General features: G+C 43.8%; 1 protein-coding gene across 2 annotated transcripts in view; it reads right to left on the reverse strand.

Annotated features, from left to right (window-relative positions):
* Positions 1–5,447, reverse strand: part of LOC114446361 (FRAS1-related extracellular matrix protein 2-like) — a 48,850-nt gene extending 43,403 nt beyond the window's left edge. For both annotated transcript variants that reach the window (XM_028421927.1, XM_028421928.1), the window contains exon 1: positions 473–5,447. In XM_028421927.1, the coding sequence (XP_028277728.1) occupies positions 473–5,447 (4,975 nt within the window). The remainder of the gene's footprint in view (positions 1–472) is intronic.
* Positions 5,448–10,405: the final 4,958 nt, after the last annotated feature.

Genomic DNA, 10,405 nt, shown 5'->3' on the forward strand with positions numbered 1-10,405 from the left:
ACCACTGTCGAGAACATCAGATGTGAACATTTCCCCGGAGATGCAGGAATGAATTATTTATCTCTAACTGTCTACAAGACATTTGCGCAAAACATCAGCCTCTAACTTTGGTCTGCTAATTATGATTTGATGAGCAAGGCACATCTAAATCAGGACCACAAATTAACTATTGAAAATCCCAAGGCATATCTTGTCACACATATGAATAATTATTACTCCATAAATTAAAATCTGTGGTAAGCTGTGTGAAAATTAATCAAAACTTACAGGTTTGCAAGGAACCTTTAACTTTAGGCTTCTAAAAAAATCACATCACACATCAGGGAAATTTTGTAATTACAAAAAAAAATCATGATTAAACTATTTCAACCAAACACATAAGTACAGCAGAGATGTCTTTTAAAATTTTAAGATTGTCCATAATGTAATTTTTCTCACTCATACACTGCTGGGTGTTTTCTTTGGCGCTTACCTTGACTAAATGTGCCAATGGAGTTGTTTCCTTGTCCCAGGTTAATGATGTAGCCGTGTTTGGGCTGGGTGGTGATGTGGAACACCAGCGAGGCCGGGCTGCTGTCTCTGTCTTCTGCTCTCAGCACTTTGGAGCTGATGGGGAACCCCAGATGGCCTGTGGCCAAAATCTTCAAAGTGGGTGCACCTTTGTTCACCAAAATCTGGGGGACGCCATTGTCCATTGCCACAATGGCAATCTTCATTGTCTGGGGGCGCCTCGTCTCAAAAACAGTATCGGGAAAAACATAGAAGTCGGTGTGTGTCCCATCAGTAATGGTAAAGGAGAAGGAGTCCTCTGAGGATTCGGTTCCGTCGTGTTTGTAGCTGATTAGATTTTCATTGAGGTCTTGTTTTGTGAAGCTGGTGACAGGTGTAGACTGGTTGTAGAGCAGTTTCCCATGAACAGGCAGCTGGGTGATGGTAAATTTTATCAGCCTCTCAGCCGTGTCCTGGTCTTCAGCAGTGAGCTCAAATGGTGTAATCAGCTTAAGCTGCCCCTCTGTGACAACAAGGCTGTTTACCGTCACAACGGGTTTCTTGTTATCAACATCCACAATCGAGATTCTGAATGTTCTGAAAATAGGATTGTAACCATCAGTGACTTCAAACTCAAAGCTGTCCATTTTCAGCTCATCATCCGAGGTGTGGATGTAGTAAATCTTACTGCCAGCCAGCTGAAGCTGAGTGAACGACACAATGGGCATCCCTGGAGTGTCTGTGCACTCCAAGTGGCCCCTAACTGGGGCTCTTGTGATAGTGAAGACCAGGTTTTCATCAGGGCTGTTGAGGTCAGTGGTGCTGAGAAGGTCTGTGGTCAAAGTCACTCTGCCACCTTCCCTCAGGGACACGCCTTTACTGACCACATCAGGGAAGACCATGTCAATACTGCCCACGGTGATGTAGAAGTAACGATCAATTAGTGGGTTCAATCCGTCAGTGACATCAAATTTGACCAAGTCACGAATGCCCTCCTGCCCATTGTGTGTGTAAAAGATTAGCCCTGCATCGATTTCCCTCTGTGTGAAATTCATGCCGAGCGTGATGTTTTCCACAGACCCAGACAGGGTTTTTCTCTGTAGGAGACCCTGACCAGGCCCGAACCGGATTATATATGTGAGCATGCTGTCTTCCGAATCCAAATCTGTAGCTTTGAGCACTTTGTTGTTGATTTCTTTGGTCTCACCGATTTCCACCTCCAGACCATCATTGATTTGCATTCTAGGAGTCTCATCATCGACAGCAATAATCATAACCATGGCTGTTTTTTGTACAGAGTACTTTCCATCCGTCAGAATGACATCAAAGCTGTCCTCTGTTGTCTCTGAGTCATCATGCTCATAAATAATACTTGATGCCTCCCTAATCTGCTCTAAAGTGAAATTAGTCACCAAAACGGAGCCTGTGGATAGCTGGTTTAAAATGGCACCGTGTTTAGGAGGTTTGGAAATAATAAACAGGAGCTCTTCAGGTGGAACATCAGCATCGGCTCCATTCAGAATCGGAGTGTCGATGACAATGTTCATCCCTTCCATCACAACTATCTCCCTCAAGTAAATCTCAGGCTTTTCATCATTTGCAGGGATGATTACAATTGGGAAGAAATGGTTCTCTGAGAAATTGATGCCATCAGAACACCTGAATAAGAACCTATCTTCCACTGGTTCCACTCCCTTGTGAATGCTCTGCACATAGTAGATATTTCCTTGCCTGACGTCTCTGATGGTAAAAGCACTGATAGCTGTTCCTGACCTGGACTTTTCTGAGCCTGGGGCGGGGGATATATTTTCCACATAGCCAGCAGTAGGCTGGACAATGATGGTGCAAAGGATATCATCCGTCGGGGTGTCGTTATCATCAGCATCCAAGTGCTGAGGGCCAATGGCGTATTTTTCTCCTTCAATGACACTGAATTGAATTCCAACTCCGACCTCAGGGGCCTGGCTGTCAACAGGAAGGATAGTGACTCGGACCTGGACTCCATTCACCTTATTGCCCCCTACTGTCCAATCATCAGACATGTCTGTGAGAGTCAGATTGAAGCCATCCTGCTGAGAGGTGAGACCTACCTCACCACCGGTGTGTGCATACACAACCACACCATTAATTATTTCTGCCTGTGTAAACCTAGTTGCAGGCACTCCTTTGACCAATATTTCTCCCATAACTGGGGGATCTTCCACAATAAAGGTCAGCTGGAGGTCATCTGTGTCATCATCGTGGCCCTGAATCACATTAGTTGTGATTTCTGTGGCTCCGTTTTCCAGCACATCCATATGAGAGCCGATTGTTCCCGCAGGCAGGCTGACAGTTGGTGTTTCATCATCCACAGGCTTTACATTAACTTTGACCGTCACGGTTACAACATGAATCCCATCACTGACATCCAGCTGAAATTCATCGCTCACTGTCTCCTCTCCTCCATGAATGTAAGATATTTTTCCCTCTGAGATATCCTCAAGTCTGAAAACACCTTTTTTCTCCAGGTCAGTGAATGCAGCCTGGATCTGGCCGTGTTTAGGCAGCTGGATCAGAGTAAACGTAATTTGATTGTTCTCTGTGTCGAGGTCTGTGGCATCTAGCTCAGCGATGGTGATGATGTGCATGCCGCCCTCTAACACAGTAAAACCAGTGTTTGTAATCTGGGGGGGTTTGTTGTTGACAGGCTGGAGGTAGATAGTGAAAGCCCCTTCCACGTTGTTCCCAGCTGTGTCTTCAACAGTGTAACGAAACTGCACAACGTGAGCTGTGATTCCAAGCTCGATGTCTGGGGGGCCATAAGAGATTTTATGATGGTTAATTTGAGCCTGTGTGAACTCTGTGACTTCAGTGTCGGGGCTGTCTGTCAGAACCAAAGAACCGAACACAACTGGGTTATTTTCATCTGTATCTGTCGGGGGCTGGATGACTGTGTATTTGAGATCACGGTCCTCTGAGTCTAAATCAGTGTAGCGTAGAACTTCTTTGCTAAAGTGAGTGACCTTATGCTCCTGAACGTTCATCTGCAGGGTGGTGCCGGGGAACAGCTCAGGGGGGACATCATCGATAGGTAAAACGCGAATTATAAATGCGCTCTCTTCTGATACATTAGGTGGGTCATTGTCATCTTGAACTGTGAATATAAACTGATCCATGACTGTGTCTGTGTTGTGAGGGCCTGTGTGCTTGTAAAATAACTTCCCATCAGTGATATCTTTCTGAAGCCACTCTGTCACCTCCTTCTCATACACTTCATCCTCAGCGTTGAACTTCCAAGAGGAGGGGTCCTCCGGAGCATCTGACTGCCTGAGGAGGACTGTGCCGATTGTGGAAAAAGGGGGTACAATGGTGAATTTAATAGTTGAGTCCTCAGAGTCAATATCAGCAGCGCTTAGCATGAGGGGAGATACAGGCATCATTTGATTTTTGAATAGCACCAGACCAGTGTTGGCATTTATAATGGGCGGCTCATCATCAGTTGGAACAATAGTGATAGGAAAAAGAAATTCAACTTCATGTTTCCCATCTGTCATTTTGAAGACAATGTTATCACTATATGTGTCACTTCCGTCATGCTGATACACAACAACTCCTGTGGTAAGGTCGGCTGGTGTGAAGAATTTCCTGCGGGATCCCAGCACCATCAGGTCTCCATGGCGCAGCCCATCCACCACTGTTATCGTGACTACGTCCAGGTTGTCTTCATCACTGATCTCCAGGTTATGGGCGCTGAAGAGAGGCCGAGACTGTCCCTCATAAAGCAGCTGACCCGTGTTGCGTGTGACTACGGGGGCCAGAGTGTTCATGGGCTTCACGACAATCATAAAAGCAAACGGGTCTGAGACAGCCCCGTCTGTGTCCACCACCTCGAATTCAAGCTGGAAAATCCTCTCAGTGTCAGAGTCCAGTGAGGGAGGCTTGTAAGCTATTTTCAGATCACGCAGGTCCCTCTGGTAGAAGGAAGTAATGGGGAGGTTTCTGTCATCAGTGCTGACTATGTAACCCTCCTCATAAGATAGGGGAGAGGTAATGTTAAAAATAAGCTCATCAGAGTCTGACTCTGCATCCTCAGCAGCCAGCATATCAGGGGTGAGGGCAGTCATGACAAACTGGCTGACCTCCATCATCATCATGGACACAAAGCTGGGTTTCGGGGGAGTGTTTTCTTCTCCCTGCCTGATGCGAATCATAAGATAAAAATATTCCTGCTTCACTAGATTGCCTTCCTTATCATGCAGCTCCACTACCATAGGAACATAGTCCCTGTTGGGAGACTTGAGGTCAAATGTGTGCTCATAGCGGATGTCAGCTTGTGTGAACTCGTCACAGTCCATCATTTTGGAAAGTTTGCCACCGTCGATGAGTTGTCCGTATCTGGGCATTGCGCTGCCGCTGGACAGGGACGTCACTTCACATTTATAAGAGTCTCTGTCATATGTAAACTCTAAAACCTTCTTATTAATAGGGTTACTGATCCCTTTGAGATTATCAACAGTGAGAGGCATGTTTTTGGTGAGTAACTCTAGCTGCGTAAAAAGTACTTCAACCTCCATCATGAACGGGATGATAACGGTTTCGGTTTGCGCGTCATACCTGAGCTGCAGCCTCACTCTGTCTTTAGCCGGACTTCTTGATCCGTAGTGGAAGTACGTCACATCACTGGGACCGAAATCACATGGAAACTTTTTAGGAGAGAGATGCCCCGGTCTCTGCGAGAGCGGGTCATTATCCAGCACTGTGATGCTGCACCGGTCACCCGGCTGAGTCTGAATCACCAAATCATTGATGGGATCGATGAAGACCGATCTCCCGAAAGGCACGCGTATTCCGTTGTTGGCCACCAAGATAGCATCTTCTGATAGTTCTGACCTCAGCGCGTAAAATAATCCAGAGCTGTCAGGCTGCGCGGAAACAATACCTGTTACTGAAACACACAAGAGAAGTCTATGGAACAGCATCTTCGCAGCCGATCTGAGCCAAACCATCCGAAAAACACACACGGATCTGCCAAGGTGCTGCTGCAAAATGTCTGTTTCACACGAAAGAATATACAAAATCAAACAAAGTGCTGGGAGGAAGAGGAATGCCTACACGAGGACTCCCATGCATCTATCCATCTGGACCCTCGACATACTGAGAGAGAATAGCGCGCATGAGTTTTAACTTGAGACACTTGAGAGCCTGCGTAAAGTGCTACCGCCCATCTGCGCGTACATTGGAGGATTTTAAGGGCTTGTAAAATCAGCCTTGTCGTCAATGGGCAGCACAGCTGACAGTCACAGGGAGGAAAGGTGGGGGACAGGAAGATGAGCTGAATTAGACAAATGTGATTCATTACAGCGCAATGACAGTCTCTCCTGTTATAACTGTTCCTAACCCTACTGAAGTGCTGATCAGAAGCACTGACACAGACAACATAATTATGTCACCAGTGGACACACATTAATGAAACTGCTGAAATGTCACAGCCTGAGGGCTTCTTCATGGTGTGACAGAAAGACAGTGATAGCTCACCTTTAATAACATTATGTGCATGATAAAGTTAACTGACAGTTAAAAACCAAATGAATGAATATCTATGCCTGCATTATGTATGTGAAATCTCAAAGTTATAATGATCCATTTTTTACATCTTCAGAAAACTGCTTCTTTCTTCTTCTTATGGACCATCACCGCATGTCCTCTGTCCCTTCTTATTGATGCTATAACTTGTGAGCTTTGGGCTTTGTTCCCTTATTAAAGGGACGCTCTCATTAGTCAGTCCTTTCCTGGCTTATTAATTTCCTGTAATGCTCCTCTGTAATGTTGCTGTACTGTAACTCCAGCCTCACTGCAGAAAACTAAAGTGTGAATAGATGCAAATTCCAGGTTGACTTATTTCCTATTCATGTATTCATTCATCCATTTATTTATTTTGCTGTTTATTATGAGGCTGATAAACAGTTCACAGTATAGGCCACAGAAGTGCATTCACCTTCCCTCAAGAAAGAAAGAAATAGAAACTACAAAAGCCCCCCCTTTGCCTAGTAGCAGAGGGAGAACCAGTGACTCTGTCCTTGGGGGTGTAGAGCATAGTCATAATGTAAATAAAAAACAAAAATCCAAAATATCACCATAAGCAGCAGTGTGGAGATGTGAAATACACATCAGCCACCAGCCAGAAGGTTAGTAGCTTAAGACTGGAGAAAATCCATTTTATCTGACCTTGGTGGACCTAGGTGAAAATTGTACAGCATCTTGGAACATTTTTCAAGGTTAGTCATGAGAGAATAAACCCTCTCCTCCTGTTCTGCAAACAGCTTTTTTTGTGATCATTCCTCAGACAGTTTTATTGATATTTAGTATTTGTGGGTTTGTAGTGGCTCGCTGGCAAGTGTCCTGGTAAAATAATAAAAAAAAGCATGGCTGATCAATAATATATGAGTCAGTCAGACATTTGTGGGGGAAAGAAATCTGTGCATTTAATGAGAATTTACATCAGCTCATCAAAGAAGGGCCAAGCATCAGCACTATGATTGAATTTATTCCAATGCCTGTGTGAGCAGTTTTTTTATTGCTATGAAACTGGTTACAAGTTTCAAACATTAATATTTAAAAAGTTCCACTCTTACCAACTCAACAGCCGAGCAATCGTTAAAATCCTTATGCGCCACCGTGCACCTACAGACGTATGGCTTGTGACCACGTTTTGTTCTCAGCTTTACACCACCCACGTTTAAAATGCCAGGTGATTAGAGGGTTTCGAGTGCCTTGTTATTTCCAAGTACAAGGCACCCCAAGCTTTTCCAGCTGTCTTACTCTTTATATGCCCAGAAACATTCTTCTAGTGACTTTTCATGAGAGAAAACAGTCTGGCACATACATCTTAGATTTGCATTGTGGGATCTGAGGAGCAGATTATATGGAATACTACAATCTGACGAGAGACAAGCAGTGAGATAAGAAACAGAAGAAGCATAGACATCATCTTTAAAGACTAACCAGCATTTTTTACTTAGAACTTTAAGCTGCTTTTGTTTCCCATAAAAGACATAAAATGAATCAAGAGCATGTAGAGTCATCTCTGTAGTCTTTCTCCTTTTTAAAAGTTCAGGCTCATATTTATGACATGTTCACATGGTACAGTATGTGGGGATCCTTCTGCACAACAGCTGCTCTGCTGTGATAAAGCCATGCATAGAAATCCTGTGGTTTGAGCCTTAAATGTTAAAGATTCAATGACAGTAGGAGGGTTAGGTTAGCCATCAGCATTTGCATACAATTTTTGGCATTTGTGCAGTAGACGATGAACACGCTCTCTCTCCCCACTTATTGTGCAAGCTCATTTTTGGAGCAGACACTTTGTGATGAGCCGGCCCCTAACACAGGATGGGAAGCCAAATGAGCACCGAGTTGTTACTTAGAGGACCAGAGTTAATTTTTCTCTACATCAGGCTTCACATATCTGTGTCATCCTTGTGGTCAGAAAATGACCTTTGAATAATATATAAACTGCTGTGAGGTGTTGCCATAACAACAGTGTCAAAACAACTTCCAAACTAACAACAAACAAACAAAGAAAAAAAATCACACTGCAAAGCTGAGACTAAAATCAGTGTACTGAACAGAGAAAATTAGGTTTGTTTGCACACACACACCACCCACACACCTCTGTCCCAACAGAATCAAGAGGTAGGAGTTTTAATCTGTGATGCTGTGACAAAGCCTGTGGCAGTGCGAGCATACAGGAGGATGTTTTTTTTCTCTGCTTCTGATGTGTTTCCTACTTCACCATTGCTGCTTCTGCAGATGACCAGCAGGGTTTGAGTCCACACACAAACTGTACTGGTTTTATTGCTTCAGGAAGAACTGCTGGTCACATTTATTAAACAAGTGACCTGTAATAACCCTAATGAATAATGCACACGTGAATCTAGTCATGCAGTAAATACATGAACAAAAAGAGTGCAATTTCTGGGTTTCTTGTATTGTCATTTTTGCTACTTTTTACTGTTTTTACATTAATATTTTATACTCATAACATTTGCAGTGTATAAAGTAAACCAAATGAGACCAGTTTCTACATTAAAATGCTGCTTATATATTAATGCATGGGGTGATTGTTTGTGCCGTAAGGTAGAAGAAGATACTTTTAATTTTTCAACATAATTCAGATGTCATGGTGCATACAGTCTCTTCTTGTTCTTCAGTTAGTACTCTGAAGGTACCAAAAATAGCTGAATAGGATGAGTGTTGGTTGAATTTTGATCCATTCCAGCTGTGGATTTGTGGACCTCTTTGTGGAAGAGCCTTCCTCCGGTCAGCGTGTCATGGTGAATCTTTTTGATTTCTCCCTGAGCCTCTTTAAGAGATTACTGGATGCCAGTAATAACAGCAGTCCACTGAAGCACAGAAAACACAGGCTATCACTTTGCCTGCAGAGTTTTGGTTTTGGAGCTGAAGACTCTGGATTGGTCTTTCTTTAGTTGGAAGTGATGGATCCAAGTCTCATCTATGGTTACAAATTGGTGGAGGAATACCCAGCTCTGTACAGAAGAACCATGCTATTCATCCATCATGAGGTCTCAGGTGTCAGAGGTAAAACCAGCAGCCCTTCTTTGCTGTTGCAACTCCCTTCCTTGTGTTGCCATCCTGGCTTTGTGGTCCAACCAAGGTTGTAGTTTTGGCATGGACAGAGGGAACGCGTCCCCACCAATAATCTGATCCCCTCCTAAAAAACAGATTCTCATTGGGTGCAGGAAGGGTTAAATTCTGTTGGAATCTTAGGTCCCTACCAATGTCAAAAGCAAATTTACATACCTTGGATCCAACAACTTAAAACTAAGGTACTTAAATACAATGTAAGATCTGTACTTGTTAGCATTTTTACTTTGTCTTAGGGCCTGACCACTTCCTTGCTTTGCATACATCACACAGCTGTTAGCGTCGTGCTTTCAACACTCCACATCAATGAAAGGAGAAGGCCTCCTGTCACTCTCCGCCGTGTCCTCACTGTCTTCATAACCACCCACAACCTTTTTTCTTCTTGAGGAAGCAAACACATAAAAGCAATAGCTTGACATGCAAAACCACTGGTTATATCTCTCTGCTCAACCAACCTGAAATTACCTCTTGTCTGGGTCAGCTGAAAGTGTAATGGGAAACCCCCCTCCACTGCAATTTGCACATACACATTCACACACAAAGACATAGAAACACATACAGATTCACATCTGGTCTGCCTTTGTTCCCATATTACAGTCGTGAAAATGTAGGCATTCAGAGGACACGCCGGGAACTCTTTTCTGCAAACAGACATGTCAGTGGTGCCGCTGCTCTGTAATCACCAACACAATGACTGTGTGAGTTTGCACAAACTGCCATTCTGGTTAACGTTTACTGTCTGGTGAAACTGCCAGTTTGTTGCATCTCACACACATTCATTTCCATTACAGATGACAATGCTTCTGCGTACTTTTGCCTTTCAGTTAGAGCAACAAGGTTATTATTATGAGTTTGAAGATAATTGGGTAAATATCCGTTGTGACTGTGGGTTTGTGTCTGTCTTGATTGCCCTGACAACTATGAGAAAAACCTGGTTTTCTGGCAATCACTTCTTTCAGGACTACTACAGTCTACATTTTCTAGGTCGATGTTCACAGGTGCATCTTTAAACCTTAAAAATGCAGAAGAGGCAGTATACTAATCTGTTTGGCATTAATGACTTGTTTATGACTTGGGTGTGTGTGATTTTTTTTACGGCTGGTTGACTTTGTGACATGCACCCTGCGGAGCGAATTCTCTCTATTTCATGTGATTTCACAGGGGTGATGAGTCTAATAAGGGACAAGCCTGCCACACTCCATCACACATCAGACAAAAGCACTCAGCCCTCAGCCCTGCAGGCAGTGTCAATTTGCTGCGGTTGTTGTCAGCT

Source organism: Parambassis ranga, chromosome 14, assembly GCF_900634625.1.
Source record: "Parambassis ranga chromosome 14, fParRan2.1, whole genome shotgun sequence".
Classification (NCBI taxonomy): domain Eukaryota; kingdom Metazoa; phylum Chordata; class Actinopteri; family Ambassidae; genus Parambassis; species Parambassis ranga.